This window comes from Orcinus orca, chromosome 12 (assembly GCF_937001465.1).
Source record: "Orcinus orca chromosome 12, mOrcOrc1.1, whole genome shotgun sequence".
In the NCBI taxonomy this organism is placed as follows: Eukaryota; Metazoa; Chordata; class Mammalia; order Artiodactyla; family Delphinidae; genus Orcinus; species Orcinus orca.
Genome location: NC_064570.1, coordinates 17,746,718 through 17,769,132, shown reverse-complemented (window position 1 = coordinate 17,769,132; position 22,415 = coordinate 17,746,718). Strand labels below are relative to the sequence as shown.

The 22,415-nt window shown below is 34.1% G+C and overlaps 1 protein-coding gene across 12 annotated transcripts in view; it reads left to right on the top strand.

Moving 5' to 3' along the window:
- The window catches only part of STXBP5 (syntaxin binding protein 5), a 166,670-nt gene that overhangs the window by 100,259 nt on the left and 43,996 nt on the right, over positions 1-22,415 (top strand). For 7 of the 12 annotated variants that reach the window (XR_004476731.2, XM_033405372.2, XM_049695380.1 and 4 more), the window contains 5 exons: positions 1,017-1,168; positions 2,250-2,333; positions 10,858-10,923; positions 15,380-15,439; positions 15,542-15,589. Coding sequence is in view for 11 of the 12 variants with exons in the window: in XM_033405372.2 (XP_033261263.1) it covers positions 1,017-1,168; positions 2,250-2,333; positions 10,858-10,923; positions 15,380-15,439; positions 15,542-15,589 (410 nt within the window). In the remaining variant the exon portion in view is untranslated. The remainder of the gene's footprint in view (positions 1-1,016; positions 1,169-2,249; positions 2,334-10,857; positions 10,924-15,379; positions 15,440-15,541; positions 15,590-22,415) is intronic. The other 5 variants (XM_004263735.4, XM_033405381.2, XM_033405409.2 and 2 more) reach the window with 5 other exon arrangements.

Sequence of the window (22,415 nt, the reverse complement as noted above, 5' to 3'; positions counted from 1 at the left end):
TTGTGCACCCAGCTAAGACTGGCTGTAGTCTGAGATAGTATTCTCTAATGTCTTTTATTTGGGCCCCACCATGTAAGAACACAAACGTTCCCCTTTTTAATATTTTACTGCCCACAGCCATAAGAGAAACAGGGAATAAGAAAAGGAACCAATAGGATGTTTCAAAGGAAATTGCAAATCAGTTGATCACAGTCCCCATTGGGCTCACAGATGTATTTTGTTTAGCCTTTTTTGTGTATTTTTTAAATTTGAACTAGTTGCCAAGACTATTTAATGTGAAAATCCATATTTAGAGCTTTAATTGAAAACTTTGATTATCTGGCCCATGTCTCCATTTCTGTTCGGCAGTAGTCAGGAGGAACTGGGTTGAAGCTTCCCCTCTTTAGGTGGGCTGTCCACTCTCCAGTTCACTACGGTCCTTAGTTGGCCCGTTTACTTACTTATATAGCCCCTCTATATATTTTAGCTTTCGATTCCTGGCTTAAGGGATCTTAAAAGAATAAAATTCCTTTATTCATAGTTGCTTTGTTCATAGTTGGTTTGTACTTCCCGACTCATAATTGAGAAGGTATTTGGAATAGTCCAAAGGGAGGCCCCCAAGATTTATGCTTTCTACTTGTTATTCTTGACTATAGGGATTACCAAAACTTTTCCAAAGGTATAATCCCCTACTTCCCTAGTGCAAGGGAATGTCTTCCCCTGAGGCATTCAAAATACCCCTAAGTCCGAAAACTAGATGTCATATTGCCTAGTGTGGAGATTTATGTCCCTGGTTGAGTTCCAACTCCTATGCCAAATTTATTCTATATTAATTTGTAATCATTAATATCTACAGAAAATCTGCACAGTTCCATCAGAAGGCGTATGTAACCTGTATTTGCATGGCTGTAATAGTGTTTTGTTTCAAAAGGAATTTTCTTAAAGACCCATCATGATTTTTTAGCCCTGTAGACTGCAGTATGTTTTCTTGTAGCTGTTTATCTGTGCTAAAATATTTGCTCTTTCCCTATTCCTAGGGTAGTTTTTGGCAATTGTAGTGGCATTGCAATGGTCGACTACCTCCAGAAAGCAGTACTCCTCAACCTGGGCACTATTGAATTATGCGGCTCCAGTGATCCTTATCGGAGAGAACCCCGATCTCCTCGTAAATCTCGACAGCCTTCAGGAGGTAAGAAGAAAAAAGTCCTGAGCTTTAGGATTTCCATAAATGCTGAGTTACTTCTGTGAATATAAGTACTTCCATTGGGTAGATAGCTTGTCTGATTTCATCTGTTTGTATAAAATGTATCAGCCTGCCTTTTTGTTTTGTGTTGTTATTAGCTTATGCTTTTGTTTTTAATATTCTAGGATTTTATTTAACATTGGGAAAGAACCACAGTTTCAGACTTCTTTAGCTAAATTATAATGACAGGAAAATTCATCCCATTATTACAGAACAAAAGTTAATTTCACAGTTCTGTCCCTTTTATTGCGAGACGAACAGTTTATTGTTTTGACTATTTAATTCAAAGGAATCATTTCCCATGTGAAAAAAAAATGTAGATGCAAAAGTGAATTTGAACTCTATGAAATACAGCGTTCTCTGATAGCTTTGATTCAGTGCAAGCCCAGATCCACTAAGAATTCTCTCCGTAGCATTCTTTTGTGTTTACTAGGTAATTAGTCTTATTTTAAATGTTTTAATACTAATTCCTCATGGAACACATGTATAGTTAGCTGTTTATAATAGTACTCCTCACCTTTTTTTTTTCCAAACCTCATGGCACACACAGAAAATGGCATTGGATCTCTGGCATATAGGGATATATTAATGAGGCCTCTAGCAGTAACTGGCCTCTGGGCTCCAGACTCCCCAGGACCTGCCCAGCTGGACCAGGGATTGAGGGGAACTGCATCTGGGGCAGACTTAACCTAACCCATTTGCAGAATGCCATCGGGAAGCTCTGATCTATACTTCCTAACTCAATCTCTCTGAATTAAAATTCTTTCTGAGATTCATTTCTCAGTTGCTTTCAGGACATTATTAGCTGATACTAAATACTTCTCATAATTCATGAGAGAAGAAAAGAAAAAGGTGATGGGATGTAGACCTTACTATCATTTTGGTGATAGTTGAATATTTTTTTCTGTTTTTGTTTGTGTGATCATTTTGTCATGTGTTACCGTCAGCAGAAATCGTTGTCCCAACCATACCATTCTAGTATCTTTGTCTCCTTTTTTTTTCTTCTGCTTTTCATTGCTTCACTAAGGTATGCTGATTGTGACTTCTTGCATGTGCAGCATTTCTAGCTTATATTCTGAATCTGTGAAAAAACTCCGTTCTTCTTTTTTAAGTAAGTTATTTATTCCATGTCGGTAAAGTCATGACAGTGTATTTTGTCTGTAAAATTATTTTTTCTCAGTTATTTTTAGAAGAGCCTATTAAAGCATCCTATATCTAAAATAATATACTCACTATTTAAATTCATCTCATAATATGTATATGAAAACAGCTGTTGAAATGTTTGTGTCACAATCCAGTTTCTTTATAAAGCGAAGGAACTAACATTTAGTGTCAGAAAGTTAAACATTGTCTTGATAGAGGAGTAGTAAAAGTTTTATTACTCCTGAAATTAATTAATTTCTTTTCTTGTTGGTACCTCATCATAGTTTACATAAAATTACTGGAAATTAAATACCTAAATTCATCCAAGGATAGAGATCAGTTCTACCGTGTGATTTTAAATTTTTTTTCTTGAATTCCATTGCATGCTACTTTATTCTGTAGTAAAGCTTACAATATTATTCATTTTATTATTTGCTTCATCTTGTATTGAAGAGTTACATGTTTAGGCACAAGAGAACTACTTGAGTTTTCATCATCGGTTTAAGATATTTACTTATGGTTGTTATGCTCACTTGAACAATATTTAGGATTATGTTTTAAATAAAAATTAAAAGAACGTTATTTTAAAACACACTTTAACATTTTAAGAATATTTGTGCCTTCTAAAATATTTATATTTCAAATAAAATCAAATGTAGAATAATTGGTACTAAAATTCTTTAATTGCATTGATACGAAAATGATATTTTTGCTAAAGTGTATATTTTATAATACGTTCTTGAAGTGTAGCCCAAGTACCATGAAATTGTCCTTCTATCTTTTGTAATAGATCAGTATGGATGGAGAGATTTGTTTTTTTTCTACTAATAGGTGCTAATATATTTTCATAAAGAATAAGATGGCACTCAAATTATGTTATAAGATAAAATGTTACTGTTTAAGTTTATATATTTTATAGCTGTATAAAATATCTACAGTATTTTCATAATAAAAATTATGAAACTGTCACAGGGACAGGTAGTGATAAAGTATTTCAACTACGTATATATATATATATATCTGCCGATAGTCTTAATTCTGTTAAGAGTGAAACGTGATAATATACGCCTTGGTTTGTTGGCCACTTTTTCACTCAGTGAAGGACACAAAAAGGAAATTTCTATTCTGAATATAATGTCTAATGATGTGAAAGTAATAGACACATGAGAAAAAGTGCTTACTTAGGCTTGGAAATAGATAAATATAGAATTTAATAAAGAAGGAAATTAGATGCACAAAGCTGTATCTAGACTTTAGGAAAGATATTTTCAAAAGTTATAGAGAGGAGGCTCTAAAAATGAAGTTTTGGGCTCTACAATTGCAGTTACTGTCAAGTCGTCAATATTTTCGATAAGACAGTAAAAGAGAAATAGCCCAGTAGTACTAGTTGAAATTTCTGTCTTTGTGTTTCTTATAAGAAATGAAAGAGACTATATAAGAAATAAGGGATACAGTCAAGGATGGATAAAAATGTTGCATAGACCAGTAAGTACTGTGTTGAATTAAGGCTGAATTCCCCAAAATGAGAAATACAGCAAAATGTTTGGTTACAGTGAAAATATAGTTAAGGAAGGATTAGGATACCACTTTAAGGATGATTTGCAATGATAGTTGAAAAATAGAGTATAGAACTAAATCACTTTGTTTCTCAACTCTCCATTAAGAATGATTTTTCTCTCTGGAAATTATTAAAAATAATAAAGAGAAATTAAAGTTTAAGCCACATTTTGCAAATAAGGCAAACCAAGCAATAATGAAAAGATATCAAGAGAATTTGTAAAGAAAATTTGTAAATGGTACCCCCAATTGATGAAGGTCAAATATTTTACAAATCAGTAAATTTGATTTACAAGTCAGTCAGAGTTCTAGAATGATTTGCTAAGTAGTTGATGCCTTACATGCATATTGAAAATAGAGATAATAATAGAAGTCAGCAGGAATTCACTAAAAGTAAGTTGTTCCAAAATCAGCATTACTTTTTTAATCTGGTAGCTACATTGATAGTTCATGGCAGCCTGTTGACATAATATTTCCTGAAGTTAATTGGGTATTTGATAAAGAATTCCATGATACTTTTGTGAACCAGACAGGTGGAAGTGACCTAAATACCTAGTTCAATTTGATGGTTGCAAGATTAAATCAGGAGTCAGCAAACTACAGTCTGCGGGCCAAATCTGGCCCATGGCCCACTGCCTGTTTTTGAAGTACAGTTTTATTAGAGCAGCACCATGCTAATTCGCTTAGGTGTTATCTATGGCTGCTTTTGTGCTTCAATATTAGAGCTGAGTAGTTACGACAAATGGGCCCCAAAACCCAATCTGGACCTTCACAGAAAACATTTGCCAACTCCTGGATTAAAGCATGGTACCTAGTGGGTCGGTTTGTGGCCTGATACTAATTTGATGTAGTGTGCCTCAGTTAGTGGATACGTAATACTGAATAACATATGATTATGCTTTGTTGAACATTTTAAGTAGTTAATTAAACTTCCTGTTTAAACAATTGAAAGAGAAGGTGTGCTTATTTTTGCTGTTTAAAGGATAACTAATACATTTGATGGCAGAATAAAAACCCCAAAGGTAATTATAGGTAGAAATCATAAGCTTAAACCAGGGAAATGAAGTTTATCAGCAATAAATGTTAAGTCCTGTGTTTAGATTATAAAGATACTTACATGTATACAGAACAAAAAACTGGCTCAGGCAGTTCATGTGAACATGCTTGGAGGTTTCGTTGTTAGTTTAGGCAGATTTGTGTTAAATCTCAGCCCTCTTTTTATGTGTGTTATATTAGAGAAGATGCTACTCTGAGGCTCAGAGTCCTCAAAATGGGGGTGATCACCTCATAAAGTTAGTGTAGTTATTAAGTGAAAGGGCATATGTAATGTGCCTCATCTTGTGACTGGAATATTGGTGGCGTTCAAGTGGTTGTTCTGTTACCACAACTTAAGGTATGCCAATAATATGACATAACTGCTGAATGTACTAGTGTGAGAGATACAGAAGATTTTAAGTTATCCATTTATATTGTATTTCTTCCTCTTTTTAAAGCAGGCTATAGAGAAAACAATTTGGGGCCCAAATGTACTCAAGAACTTCTGGCCAGTAAAATATCTATTACAATGACAATGAAATTGACTGTCTCTAGACGTAATTGTTTGTCACTGAATAAGATACCTGAAACACTCAGTGCCTCAGTTTCTTCTTCTGTAAAATGAGGATAATGCTGTCTACCTCATTCGCTTCAGTGAGAGTTAAATGTGTCAAGAACTTTGTAATTGTCGTTTATTACCAGCTAGCTAATTGGGTTGGGATACATTTGGGCAAAACCTAGATAACTGTATTGCTAGGAATATTGCTTGAAGGGATTCTGGCAGCAACAGAGAAAATGGATTAGATTATATGCTATGAAATCCTTTCATATATATTCATTCAGTTATTCAACAAATATTTATTGAGCACCTACTATGTGCTATGCACTGTTACAGGTAATAAAACAGACAAAAATCTCTGTCCTCATAGAACTCACATTATACTGGAAAAGACAGAAGTTTTAAAAGATAGCTAATGTACAGTAAGTTGCATAATAGTGCCAAAGGGAAAAATAATTAAATGAAGGGCATTTGAAATATCAGTGACAAGGGTGTTACATTCTAAATAAAATATCTTGAGCAAAAATTTAAAGGAGACAGCTGTTTTCCGTGACGATGTCTGTAGAGAGAACATTTCAAGCAGAGAAGAGCAAGTACAGTGGCTCAGAAGCAGTGTAACTGGTGAGTTCAAGGTTACAGTGAACGGTAAGTGTGGCTGAAGTAGGGAGAGTAAGGGAGATGGGGAAGTACGTGGAAGGAGAGGAAATAAAGTCAGAGAGGATACACCATAGCCACATAATATATACCACAGTCATATACCATAGGATCATATACATCAACCAGTCACGTGGAGCTGGACTTCGGCTTTTACCCTAAGTCAGACAGAAGGCACGGAAGGGGTTTTTAGCTCACTCAGTAATTTAATATCTAAATTAAATTATCACTATCACACTCTTTAATTTAGCTTCTTAAATGTTTCTTCCTAGGCTATTTTAAGAATGGGAATTATATCTCATACTACATTTTTATAGAGTTTAATAGCCGTTGACAAAATACCAAAGGCTTTAAATTTCAAAATTTACTTAGTACCAGGCTCATTGTAATACTGGACTATATAATCACTACTATTTATTTATTTACTTAATTGAGGTATGATTGACATGTAATGTTATATTAGTCTCAGGTATACAATATGATGATTTGATATTTGTATACAGTGCAGAATGATTGCCACGGTAAGTCTAGTTAACAACTGTCACCTTACGTAGTTTAAAAAAATTTTTTTCTTGTGATAAGAACTTTTAAGATCTACTCTCTTAGCAACTTTGAAATATGCAATACAGTGTTATTAACTGTGGTCATCATGGTATTCATTACATCTGCATAGCTTATTTATTTTATAACTGGATGTTTCTACCTTTTGACCCCCTTCACCCATTTCTCCTCCCATCCCCTGCCACCTCTGGCAACCATCCATCTTTTTAGATTCCACATATAAGTGAAATTATATGGTATTTGTCTTTCTCTGCCTGACTTACTTCATTGAGCATAATGCCCTCAAGGTCCATCCACATTGTCACAAATGACAAAATTTCATTCATTTTTATGACTGAATAATATTCCATTGTATATGTATAACTCATTTTTTCGTCCGTGCATCCACCAGTGGACACTTAGATTGTTTCTATATATCACTACTGTTTAAACACCTGCTATCTTAGTGTTTTATCAAGAAAAAGTTTATTTATATATACAGATATTTTGTCAGAGATTAATAAATGCATACCTGTAATTACATATGTCATCTTAGAACTGTAAAGACTAGTTTTATTATTTTTTTCCAAAATCTTTAGTGTGATGAAAGTTGAAAAAAAAAGAAAAAAACTACTTGTTGTCATTCAAAAGCTTCCTATCCAATGAAGACAAATAATATATAGTTCAAAATAGAAAACACTCCTCATAAACCCAATTCAGTACTCAGTGTTCTCTAAATGTTACTGTAAGAGCTTTCTTAGGGACTGTAGAGGTTGTGACGTCATGAATTTTACCAGAGGAATAGAAAAGCAGATACTGGTCATATGTGCACATATGTCGATATCAGACCCGACAACTTCTGAGGCCTAGTCATGCAGCCTCTTGTCTGTTGCCCAGCTATCCCAAGCTCCTGGTGTGTGTTTATTTGTAATTTTTAAATACTTTGGAAGAATTCTTTTCATTTCTATCTCCAAGCAAATTAATTTCCATATTGTTTACTTGGCATTTTGCCATGTCTTATAGTTTTTGTCTATAGTGTAAAATACCTTGCTAGGATTTCTCCTAAGAATTGAGGCCATCCTACAAGATAGATTAGTTTTATATGATTCATATATATCTGAGAAAAGAAAGTATTTCTTTAGAGCTCTTTTAAAAATGTGATAGTATAGTTTTTAAGAGTTATAGCCCTAGAAGAAAAGTAATGTGCAGTACAGGCATACATCTGAGATATTGGAGGTTCAGTTCCAGACCACCACATTAAAGCAAATGTGGCAATAGAGCGAGTCACATGTATTTTTTGGTTTTCCAGTGCATATAAAAGTTATGTTTACACTATACTGTAGTCTGTTAAGTGTGCAGTAGCATTATGTCTAAAAAAACACAATGTACAGACCTTGATTTTAAAATACTTCATTGCTAAAAAAATCTAACAAACCATTATCTGAGCTTTTAGCAGGTCATAACCTTTCTGCTGGTGGAGGGTCTTGCCTCAGTGTCAAAGGCTGCTGATTGGTCAGGGCAGTGGCTGCCGAAGGCTGGGGTGGGTATGGTAACTTCTTAAAATAAGACAACAGTGACGTGTGCTGCATCGATTGGCTCTTCCTGTCACAATTTTACTCACAATCGAACCCTCTCAAACCCTGCCGCTACTTTATCAACTAACTTTAGGTAATATTCTAAATCCTTTGTTCTCATTTCAACAATCTTCCCAGCATCTTCACCAGGGGTAGATTTCATCTCAAGAAACCAGTTTCTTTGTTCATCCATAAGAAGCAGCTCCTCATCTGTTAAAGTTTTATCCTGAGATTGTAGCAATTCGGTCCCATCTTCGGACTCCCTTTCTAATTCTAGTTCTCGTGCTGTTTCCACCACATCTGCAGTTACCTCCACTAAAGTCTTGAACTTCTCAAAGTCAAACATGAGGGTTGGAATCAGCTTCTTCCAAATTCCTGTTAATGTTGGTATTTCAACCTCTTCCCATGAAATCACAAATGTTCTTAATGGTATCTAGAATGGTGAATCCTTTCCATATGGTTTTCAATTGACTTTGCTCAGATCCATCAGAGGAATCGCTATCTATGGCAGCTATAGCCTTACAACATGACAGAAATATATGTAAAATGTATGTATATATATATAGTATATATTTTTTAAATATATAATATTATTTAAGAAATATAATAAAATGTGAAAGTTGAAATTACTCCTTGATCCATGAGCTGCAGAACGGATGTTGTGTTGGCAGCCATGAAAGCAACATTAATCTCATAGTACATTTCCATCAGAGCTTTTGGGTAACCAGGTACATTGTCAATAAGCAGTAATATTTTGAAAGGAATCTTTTTTTCTGAACAGTAGCTCTCAACAGTGGGCTTAAAAGATTTCATAAGCCATGTTATAAACAGAAGTATTGTCATTCAGGCTTTGTTGTTCCATGTATAGAGCATAGGCAGAGTAGATTTAACATAATTCTTAAGGTTCCTAGGATTCTTCAGAATGGAAATGAGCATTGGCTTCAATTTCAAGTCACCAGCTGCATAACCCCTAACAAGAGAGTCATCCTGTCCTTTGAAGCTTTGAAGCCAGGCATTAACTTCTCCTCTCTAGCTATGCACGTCCTAGATGGCATCTTCCAACAGAAGGCTGTTTCAGTTACATTGAAAATCTATTGTCTGGTATAGCCACCCTCATTAATTATCTTACTGGATCTTCTGGATAACTTGCTGCAGCTTCTACATCAGCCCTTGCTGCTTCACTCTGCCCTTTTATGTTATGGAGAGGGCTTCTTTCCTTAAACGTCATGAACCAACCTCTGCCAGCTTCAAACTTTTCTGCAGCTTCCCCACCTCTCTCAGTCTTCATAGAAATGAAGAGAGTTAGGACCTTCCTCTGGATTAGGTTTTGGATTAAGGGAATGTGGTGGCTGATTTGATCTTCTATCCAAACCACTGAAACTTTCTCCATATCAGCACTAAGGCTGTTTCACTTTATCATGCATGTGTTCACTGGCGTAGCACGTCTAACTTCCTTCAAGAACTTTTCCTTTGCAGTCACAACTTGGCTAACTATTTGGCTCAAGAGGCCTAGCTTTGAGCCTGTCTGGGCTTTTAACATGCCTTCCTCACCAAGCTTAATTATTTCTCATTTTGGATTTAAAGAGCAAGGGGAGCAACTGACTGACTCTTCCTTTCACTTGAACACTTAGAGGTCACTGTAGGGTTATCAACTGATCTACTTTCAATATTATGTCTCAGGGAATAGGGAGGCCTTAGGAGAGGGAGAGGAATGGGAGAAGGGCGGGTCAGTGGAGCAGTCAGAACACAACATTTATCAACTGAGTTTGCTATCTTACATGAGCGTGGTTCATGGTGCCCCAAAACAATTAAAATAGTAACATCAGAGATCACCGATCACAGATCACCGTAACAAATGTAATATTTCAGACTTTTTTTTATTATTATTATGAGAATTACTGGGATGTGACATAGAGACACGAAGTGAGTAAACGCTGTTGAAAACAATGGTGCTGTAGGCTTTCTCAGTGCAGGGTTGCCACAGCCTTCAATTTGTAAAAAAAATGCAATACAAGCAAAGTGAAAAGTGCAGTAAAACAAGGTATGCTTGTATTTTAAATATTGCAAACTTGGAAGCACACAATATTTTCTTAATTATTATTCAGTGATATTTAAGGGAGGTACTTGAGATATACTTAGGGGAAACCACTTTGGGGTTTGAGTTGAGAGTCCTTATGATGTAAAAGTCACCAAATTTATTACCAAGTATTTATTCTCCTTCAAGTGAAATCCAATAAGAAGAATGTACGTCATATGCCCTCAAATTGCCGACTTTAAACAAAATCCTGTGTTATGTCTAATGTCCCTGAAAAATAGCAAATTATCTCTTTTGGAAATTGTTTCTTATTTGTTTAACTGATGACTGCTGTGTTAGTTTGAGGTGTTTTAATATCAGAATACTCCTATATTCTGATCTCAAAACTAATGAGCATAGTATCAATGCCAGCATAGTCTGCTAACCTGCTGGGTTTTTTTTTTTTAATGGACTGTCATTAAATACATACTGTAAATAGGAGGTAAAACTGCACTTACATAAACTTGTGGTGTGATTTGGTTTTGGTTTTGTCTTTTAGCAGGTCTGTGCGATATTAGTGAAGGGACTGTAGCTCCAGAAGATCGCTGCAAATCTCCAACTTCTGGTAATTTGCTTTTTATTTTATTAATAATTATAATTCTACAAAAAATGCAGCTTGTCAAATTTGTACAGATAAGCGTTTAAAACACACCTACAGGGAACTTCTGTGTCACATATTTATTCTTAAAATCATAACTATTCTTTGCATTCTCATTAAGTGAAAAGAAATGCATTAGATAAAAATCTACAGCTACTACCTGTTAAGAGTCATGTAACTGTTTACTTAGCTTCTAATATTTACACTTTTTTGGGAAAATGTATTTTACTTCTTACCATTGGATCAAAGTTTTCGTCATCTACAGTTTTTGTCTTTGCTGTCAGCATGCCTGGAGTCATCTGGTAGAATAGTGCTCTAATACATGAATAATGTTCACCTAAATGTTATGAAAGATTTTTAACACTTATCTAATGGTGACTGTGGACAGTTAGAATAATTGTAGACTAGTTACATTTGATTTTGATCAAAGTAATACGAGATATAGTTTCATAGCTGTATTAAAGCATTTGTCCTTTCTTATCCGTATATTAGTCTTATGTAACCTATGTATTAATATTTCAGAGTAACATTACTTTTTGAGTCCCCGTACAATTAAGAGGATCCTGAATTCACTATCTTTTTTAGTGGATTGAAACTTTGCTAAAATTTAATAAGGTTAACTTCATAATTTTAACTGACAGATTTCTTAAATCATTCTGGCTGGGAATTTTCATCAGCTTTCTACTGGAAAGATTGTTCTTAACAGAAAGTAACACTGTTCTTAGACAGATTTTGATCCTTGCGTAGGTAATTCTACATCAGAAATAATTTTAAGAATGGGGAAAATTGAGAGGTACATTTTACTTTACTCCCTCATATTTCAGTTTACCATTCTGTTAGATCTAGGACCAATAGAACTTTTGTGAGGTTTTCTTTTTAAAATTGCATTTTCCTGATATTGCTCAAGTTAATCATTTCTTTTCTTAAAATATATGCACCTTCTGGTTTTCTTAATATTCAAATTTCATATTTAAGTACACTCATTACACCCATAAAACATATGGAATACAGGAATCACTCCTATCATTAGCACCTAATATTAAGCCTGAACGTTGGTAGAATAACATTGAAGAAGTAATATGGAGCAATACGTACTTCCCATCTCACAGGACTAGAATTATTTCTGAATATGATTTAGAATTATAATATCTCTTAATTATTACTGTTCTTCCTCCAACCATATACAGTACTGTTCTGATGTTCTCACCTTCCCTAAAGGCCATATGAATGCACTTGTCAATATGTTAAGACTATAGGCCACATTTGATAACTTGGACATGTGATATATTGTCTTTCAATATATTAAATGACTATCAAATGTGTTTTAACAAGATTCAGCCCAAATAAATTAATACTCCTTTTCACCCTAAGTCAGACTTTAATAGGTGTATATTTCTAGCAATTTGGGATAACCCAACGAGAGGTAATTGTAGATAAATATGTAAGTACACTTCAGTATAATTATTCAATAGATAAATATGAAAGATGCATACTGGTAAAAACCCTCCAGATTCTCTCTTGTACCAGAGAAACTCAGACATCATTCAACATTTTCAAATATACTGTGCTCTTTGGTTCACATGAAAAGAAAATATAGTTTTAACGTGCAGAAATATGTATGACGCCAGGCATCCTTTTAGGTGAATTTTAAATACAAAGTAAAAATTGTGACCTCAGAAATCATTGATAAATCACAAATTCTCATCTTTAGATATAACCTCTTAGTTTATTTAGTTTAGTCTTTGATTATGCTCTGAAAGAGCGAAGAGTTATCTGAAGAGTTATATTCATTCATGCATATCAGAAAAGACTGCTTTTACAAAAAACAGACCACACTTTGGTAGACAATAGTTGTACCTAAAACATGTTTCATATACCGGGAGATGGATGTCAGTCATGCATAAATACTAAGAACTACCATAGAAACTAAAATAAAGCTCTGGAAATAGTTGCTAGAAAGCAATGTTTGTGTTTATGAGAGAAGAAATGTATAAAAAGTGGGTTGGGAGTTCAACTGAATTCCTAATACATACTAAGAAGAGGACCTCTATTATAAAAATGAAAAGTAACCATATGCCCTTTATCAAAACCAATATGTTCATTTGAAATAATACGTATAATTGAAGAGAAACTTTTCTGAAAAGCTTTTAAAGCCCGTAATCAAGATTTGTGATCTGAACAGTTTAGCCAACTGATATCAAAGCTCTATTCAAAAATCATCCTGAGAAAATTCAAGTTATGAATATAGTTTTCCCTTTCCATTTATCTTTAAATAAACCAACAATCTCTCTGAAATAGAAAATTAATTCTGCCATCCTGAATTAACATAGAAAATTATTTCTGCCGTCTTCATTTGATCTTTATTTCCAAGAATTCATATTGCTTCACTGAGCACTTCTCTAATGTTGGGATATATTTTATTGCTGCTTCCAAAATTTATGTGTGTGTGTATGTATGTATGTATGTGTGTATATGGATATATACGTTTCAAATTGAAGAAAACCCAAGGCCACATACCATGAGATGGTGCCCTCAGGAGTTTCTGTGTACCCTAGAAAAAAACAAAAGCTGTGTGTATTTTCATGTGTTTATTTAATCTAAATTTTAAAATATATTCAAGTAGGAAATGCTAAAAACATTTTTGGAACTTCTTCATGAGCTGTCACAGAAGTTATGACAACTGGTAGTAGGCATTTTCAGTTCAGGGAAAAATATATCTGCTTCTTTTATTCAAATTTACAGCTTATGTTGCCTATTTTTATGTTAGAAATACTGGGCATTTTTATAATTTTATATTCGTGTTCAGATATGCTATCTTGCTATTAGTCTGATATGAAATATATCAAATAAAACAAGTGTTAATAAATATTTGTACATCCATGTGGTTATGTAGTATCAGAGATGAATAATATTTTAAAGTATATGTAACATCTTCTCATAACCATTATCTTCTTTAAATCTGAATTATATTATGGGAAAAAGGAGTGTACCCTATTTCTATTCCTGAAAATGTTGCTGAGCTCAGTGTTACTTATGTCAAATTTTTTGATATAGGATTTATGAGGATCTATAAATGCTATTTAGCAAAAATAACATAGTTTTAAAAGAGCAATTTTTATAAGACTGTTTTAGAAGTAATCGGATCCTGCCAATGTTGACAGGCTTTACTTGGTCTGAGAAGAGACTTCAAGGATGTTTTCCACCTGGCCACAGAAAGAAAGTACGATTTTGTGGGGGAAGGTCAAATTTTGACCTTATTTGTGAAGGCTCAGTAGTTTCACTGTGATAAAAAAAGGAATCAGCATAGAAAAACCATTTTATTTACTTCCAGTTATGTTCTAGATAGTCACTTCTAGCAGAAAAGCTATATTCGTTCAGCAAATGTTTACTTAGAGATTCCTACATGAAGAGCACTCCACTGAGTCCAAAAGAGATGCAAATATCAATCACAGAGTCCCAGCTTCTCAGTTCAGTTCAGTGGGAAAGGTCAGGTGTATGTAAACTTAAAATATAAGGCATTAAGTGATTAACATAAGAGAAGTAACAGGTGAACTTTTACAGGAATTCAAAGAAGGGGAGGTGATTTATAGCTGGAGAGATGGTGAAAACTTTAATGGGTGAGATATCATTTGAAATGTGTTACAAAGATAGGTAGTTTGACTCTAATAATAAAGTCAACTAGAATACTACTTAGGATTCCCTTTATAATAAAAAGTTTGTGTTAGAAATTAAAGAAATACAATGAAAATTAGGAACATCTTTTTAAGGAAAAAGGACTAAAATCTTAATTATAAAAATATTAGATAAACGTATTGAAAGTCACAGTTGAAATAAAATATTTCTTACCTCATTAAATTTAAGTAAATATTTGAACATATCTAAAATTATAAGTTTCATCCTCAGTATTTTAAAGACCTCTATGGTACTAGTAGAATTTATATATGATTTTAAAGTTTGTATCTAGAAAGCTAACTCTAAAATAAACTTTACCAGTATAGTACTTATACAGGACTCTAAGTGCTACTAGATAAACCTTATTCGGTTAACTAATATCAAGAATTTTTATGTTTTCTTTCAGAAACAGATAACTTCTTATATTTTTCTTTATCTGTTCTCTAACTTATAATATATACCAAGATTTTGCCAAATGGTTGTAACTTTTGGAAAAATTATTATACATTAGGGTTAATATTTATACATACTAGAGATTGGTCGACGAAAGATAATGCACTACTGATTGCTGTTCTTACTGTAATATTGTAAGAATTATTATTAACTATATACATGATATTTTCTTCTGGCCAGTAGTATGGGAACTTGTTTTAAGGGTTACCAGATTACTTTGTTTGTACTTTTCCCTGTGACAACTGAGCGTTTGTGACTGACTATGTGCCTGTTCCTTCCATTGTCTTCATTTGTGTAGGTTCTTCATCACCACACAATTCAGATGATCAACAAAAAGTGAATAATTTTATAGAAAAGGGTATAGTATCTTTATTTTACAGTATTTTCTTTTAATTACATTTAATTCATGTAGTTTACTTTGAATAGATTTTGACATTTTGTATCAAAATATTATTTTCAGTGAAGATCAAAAGCAGAAAGTTTTCCAAGATGGTAGCCAGTGATATAGGTAGGAAATAGACATTTCTATTTTGTTTCTAATCCTTGCTATTTGCAATGCTAACTCAATACCAGAAAATTATCTAATGCATTGCATTTTGTATATATTAATTTGTTATTCCTATGCTAAACAATCATCTCCTGGGCTGTGTTTCTTCTAAACTCATTGGGGCAATAATTATTAAAAATCAGTTAAACTGGGGTTGCAGTTCTTCCTCTGACTTAACAGTGAGAATTGTTCTATTAATTTTTATTTTTGCTTTATTTTAAAATAAAGCAGGGTTCAATTTATGCCATATGTAGTACAGTTTTATACTCCAAAGTTTTGAAATTTTTTTCTTTATAGTTTTACTTGTATTTTTTCCTACCTGTCTTCTATCCTCACATTATCCAGACTCCAGATTTCAAGGAAGTGGTTCTTTAAAATATTGACTTGTAGTCCGTAATCTGTACTACCCTTGGGTTAAATGGGAATTTTCTACCACTCCTTCCCCCCAAGTAAAAATGAGTGCTACTTTGAAATTAATTACTCAGTCCAAGATTTTCAGAGTTTCAAACCGGGGGATAAAATATATAATTAAACTTTAGGGACATAATCAAACTAGGGTTTTTTAGTCATAAAAATTTGAATTTTGTCTGAGGATTTTTTTGTGTGTGTGTGTGTGGTACGCGGGCCTCTCACTGCTGTGGCCTCTCCCGTTGCGGAGCACAGGCTCCGGACGCACAGGCTCAGCGGCCATGGCTCACGGGCGTAGCCGCTCTGCGGCATGTGGGATCCTCCTGGACCGGGGCACGAACCCGTGTCCCCTGCATCGGCAGGCGGACTCCCAACCACTGCGCCACCAGGGAAGCCCTGTCTGAAGATTTTTACAAGCCTGAGAAACACCATTTTACTAAAAGAGAATACGTTTAATCTTTGATGTAAATCCAAAAATTTATTACACTGTTAACATATTACTTATTTCCCCCGAAACTCCCACAATTCATTGAATTGTCTTATATTAGATGAATTTCTAGGCAGCTGGAATAGATTTACATTTTTTCAACTGATAAAGTTTAATATGTGGTAAATTTCTAAAATTCTTAGAAGTAGCATCCATATTGTTTGCATGTTGTAAATTGAACCCTGTTTAGTCATATTAACATTGGCAGACTTTTAGCACCTCTGGTCATTTTCTGAATAACGCGGTTTATTCTTGGGCAAAGGGCTCTTCATTTATGGAGTATCAATTATTTATCTGTTTGTATTTGTGGTACTTTAGTGAATCATTTGGTAACATTTAAATCACTTTCATTATCTACGAGCACTACTGCATACTTCTTTTTCAACCAATTTCCTTTTTAGTATATACTATCTTAATAGTACTTTAGAGGTTCTTTTACTGTCATGTAATGTAAAAAGTTAGAAGGGACTTTTCTACGTATAATTTATCAAAGAACTTGTAGAATTTAATTACCTAGGAATTTTACCTTGCATGAAAGTTACTTTGTACATAATTAAATTTTTCAAATAATTTATCTATTTGATTTTCGATCCTGGGGTTATGTTTGCTTTGTTAAATGTTTTGACTCACTTTCCTTTTTTTTCTGGGTTATGAATAGAATATGAAACATGGAATATCTGAGTGTGATTATTTGAAAGACTTTAATAAATTTCTTAGGACTGAGAACATTATTGGAAGGATAGTTCTTTGGTAACATAAAAAAGAAAGCAAGAATGTTACCAGCAAGTTTTTTTGTCATGCCACTTTCTGTAGTTATATTTTTGGGGAAACATTAACTTTATTCAACTTTTCAAACTTATGTTAGCTATACAGTTATAAATAATTATTTTTCATCTCCAGAAACCACTTTTATATCTCCTATTTTATATATAATTTTAAATGTTTTCAGTTGGAATCTTTCAGTATTTTTTTGAAGTATAATTGACTTAACAATATTATAATAGGTTCAGGTGTACAACATAGTGATTCAGTATTTTTATACATTACCTACCATACAAAGTTATAGTATTTGTGACTGTATTCCCTGTGCTATACATTACATCCCTGTGACTGACTTACTGTATAACTGGTAGTTTTTTAATTCCAACATATATCCCAAGGTATATAGAAGGCAAGCTTACTTCTCAATTTTTTCTTCATTCAGATGGAGACTATGCCATTTTAGATTGTAAAGTTTTTTCAGTTTAAAAAAAAACCAGTTTATCTCCCTACATTAGTGTCTAGTTTCGTAATAAGACTTAGCATAAAATATGCTACTGAAAAACACATAAAATGTCAATGAAACATTGGGAAAAAATTCATAAAATCTCCTAAAGACCTCTCTCTTTTTCTATCAATACTTAAAGCTTAATAGTATCAAATGTGCTAGGACTCCTTGAGCGTTCTGACCTCACTATGTTCCCTATCATCCAATCCCATACTTGCTCTAAAGGATCCTGAACCTCATAAAATTATCACCTTGTTCTTCCTCAATCTACAGACATTTATTGCTTTAGCTTAGGCAGTTATGCTGTGACCTAATAAGGGAAGGCATAAGAATTAAGCCTCGAACCTCCAAGATCATCACTGGTGAAAGAACGACCTTATGTGGAAGGCTGACAGAATGTATTGGCTCTGAAGTTTTGTCCCTAAGTTTCACTTACACTTTGAAAGTAACTGCTGCTTGTGTCATATCAGAGAGGATGGGGCCAGGGGGTGTACAGGATGTCATTCTCACTTTAACAATCTGACCCGACCGTGGAAAATCAACTGTTTTTTGCTGCCTGACAGTACAGCTGAAATAGCTGAGACAGTAACAATTTTTTAAAAATGTACTTAACAATTACAATTTTCCTAGCACACTGTAGCAACCATTTATAAATATTTTTTTCTTATTTAATCCACTCAGTAACCTCAGTTAGCTACTTACTGTTATTTCCCTGTTTCACAGATGAGGACACTAAGAGTTAAAGAGTATGTAGAGTATCTATTGGTTACACAGCTAGCAAATGTCAGAGCCGTGATTTATACTGAGCTTGTCCAACTCCACTGTTTGTCCTCTTCAACAATATCCTGTATTACCTCTTAAGAAGATTTACTGAAGGCTGTAAGGATTCAAAAACAAATCTGTTGTGTGATTTGAAACTAGATAATCTGGCTCTGACCCTGTTCTATCTACATGGTAACCTGGAAAAAAGGTGGCTCATGTTAAATTCTGTCCAGGCACTAGGTCATGGGGGCCATCATGGTACCCATCACGCAAATATAATACGCAGTGCCTGGAAGTCTACCTTCCTCAAAGAGCAGACTCAAGTGAAAGTAAATAGAGTGGACAGTAGGGTTCCCGAACCCATCTACCCAAAGCCTGGCTTCATTGTTTGTTTCCTGACCAACAGCTAACTCAGGTAAACGATACTGACAATGACTTCATTGTTTGTGCATAAGAATAGCAGCCTAAAAAGACATAACTTTAGTCTTGTGAATTTAACAGTAAAAATATAGCATAGTATAATGCAACTGCAGCATCCCTATGCATGTAATACACATATAGTGATTTGTTTTGCCTGTTCATACCTTATGAATAATTTTTGTTAGTAAAATCTTAATGGCCAACATTTCCAAAATCAGTAACTTTCCTGTAGTTAGTTAGCAATTTCTGTAAATCATTTAGAAAATAAGATTGCTTATCAATTTTTTATTTGTTCATTATTTATATTTTATAAAATTTCAGAAATATGTAAAGCTTTTTATTATTCTAAGTTTATATAAAAATAGTCCTAAAATATGTATCTTTGTTAAAGTATTAAACAAGTTTTTCATGATATGAATAAAATATGGTCCAGATGTTAGCATTGTTTGGTAGATCTTGAAATTACACGATTAAACTTCTCTAAAGATCATTCTATTTCATTATGAGTCTATTTCAGTCTGAAAGTAGATTTCTAGCTGGATTCTATAGTCTACAACCCTGCCCATGCCCCATTTTATTACTAATTTTCATATAGAAGGAATGATTACATGAAACTGTGAGGGGGAAATAATACTGGAGATGAAAGAATAAAGATTCAAAAGTATGGTGACTTAATTAGTGCTGTGCCAAAACAAACAGAATAATAGCTCTATTTTTTCTTAATTGGGGTGTAGTTGCTTTACAGTGCTGTGCTAGCTTCTGCTGCACAGCGAAGTGAATCAGCCATACGTATATATGTATCCCCTCTTTTCTGGATTTCCTTCCCATTTAGGTCATCAGAGAGCATTAAGTAGAGTTCCCTGTGCTATACAGCAGTTCTCATTAGTTATCTGTTTTATACATAGTAGTGTATATATGTCAATCCCAATCTCCCAATTCATCCCATCCCAGTAGCTCTATTTAATGGACACCTCCTAAGTTCTAGATATTATACTAGATATTTGTCATATGATATTTATTAATATAGGAAAGATAATACCTCCAGGGCCCTTTTTATGTCTCAAATTTTTGAATTAGCAGTTACTTGGGGAACAATTAATTTTCTTTCTTAGCAAAAACTGAAGTAATTTTTGAAGTCTACTTAAATGAAGATAATGTCCAAGTGCTGTTTTCATGAGTTCTCCTATACATGAGTCCCAATGATCCCTTTTTCATATTAACGTGTTCTAACAGACTTAAATCTGTTCTGAACCATTATATTCTAAATCACTAACTTATTAAATCCTACAGTTTTAAAGCAGCTCAAGCCCCTTTATTTTTCAAGAAAAAAAATTGAGCCTATCCAAAGAAATATCCCATGATCATGACTTAGTCAAGATCAGAATCCTGGTCTGTTCACTATACACTGTAGCATGTCACTGCTCTCATAGTGTATGGTCTCTTCTTGTGCTGTCTTCCCAATTCTTTTATATTAACAATTCGAAAAATAAGTTCTCAGAGGTTTATTTGGAGTTCGCCATATGAATTTGAAAAGGTTTGTATGAAATTAAATAGAATTTTAAGTTTTAAAATTATTCTAATTCATTATAAAACAAATTAGTACTGATATTTCTAGTTTATATTCCCCAATATTCAACCCAAAATGTGGCTGCTACATCTATAGAAGTTCATCTTTACATTTAATCCACAATGTGGCTACTGAAAGAACAGAAGCTCATCTTGAAAGAGAAGATGAGTCAAGTGTGCAGTAATACCGTTTTTACAGGTAACTTTAATATTTTCCACTTTGAAAAAAGCGTATTACTTTTTTTTTTTATATCTTAATTGGAGTATAATTGCTTTACCATGGTGTGTTAGTTTCTGCTTTATAACAAACTGAATAAGTTCTACATATATATATGTTCCCATATCTCTTCCCTCTTCCGTCTCCCTCCCTCCCACCCTCCCTATCCCACCCCTCTAGGTGGTCACAAAGCACCTAACTGATCTCCCTGTGCTATGTGGCTGCTTCCCACTAGCTATCTACTTTACGTTTGGTAGTGTATATATGTCCATGCCTCTCTCTCGCTTTGTCACAGCTTACCCTTCCCCCTCCCCATATCCTCAAGTCCATTCTGTAGTAGGTCTGTGTCTTTATTCCTGTCTTACCCCTAGGTTCTTCATGACATTTATTTTTTCTTAAATTCCATATATATGCGTTAGCATACGGTAATTGTCTTTCTCTTTCTGACTTACTTCACTCTGTATGACAGACTCTAGATCTATCCACCTCATTACAAATAGCTCAATTTGATTTCTTTTTATGGCTGAGTAATATTCCATTGTATATATGTGCACATCTTCCTTATCCATTCATCCGATGATGGACACTTAGGTTGTTTCCATCTCTGCAATAAACATTTGGGTACATGAGTCTTTTTGAATTATGGTTTTCTCAGGGTATATATGCCCAGTAGTGAGATTGCTGTGTCATATGGTAGTTCTATTTGTAGTTTTTTAAGGAACCTCCATACTGTTCTCCACAGTGGCTGTATCAATTTACATTCCCACCAACAGGGCAAGAGGGTTCCCTTTTCTCCACACCCTCTCCAGCATTTATTGTTTGTAGATTTTTTGATGATGGCCATTCTGACTGGTGTGAGATGATATCTCATTGTAGTTTTGATTTGCATTTCTCTAATGATTAGTGATGTTGAGCATTCTTTCATATGTTTGTTGGCAGTCTGTATATCTTCTTTGGAGAAATGTCTGTTTAGGTCTTCTGCCCATTTTTGGATTGGGTTGTTTGTTTTTTTGTTATTGAGCTGCATGAGCTGCTTATAAATTTTGGAGATTAATCCTTTGTCAGTTGCTTCATTTGAAAATATTTTCTCCCATTCTGAAGGTTGTCTTTTCATCTTGTTTATGGTTTCCTTTGCTGTGCAAAAGCTTTGAAGTTTCATTAGGTCCCATTTGTTTGTTTTTGTTTTTATTTCCATTTCTCTAGGAGGTGGGTCAAAAAAGATCTTGCTGTGATTTATGTCATAGAGTGCTCTGCCTAGGTTTTCCTCTAAGAGTTTGATAGTGTCTGGCCTTACATTTAGGTCTTTAATCCATTTTGAGTTTATTTTTGTGTATGGTGTTAGGGAGTGATCTAATCTCATACTTTTACAAGTACCTGTCCAGTTTTCCCAGCACCACTTTTTTTTTTTAACATCTTTATTGGGGTATAATTGCTTTATAATGGTGTGTTAGTTTCTGCTTTATAACAAAGTGAATCAGTTATACATATACATATGTTCCCATATCTCTTCCCTCTTGCGTCTCCCTCCCTCCCACCCTCCCTATCACACCCCTCCAGGCAGTCACAAAGCACCGAGCTGATCTCCCTGCCCAGCACCACTTATTGAAGAGGCTGTCCTTTCTCCACTGTACATTCCTGCCTCCTTTATCAAAGATAAGGT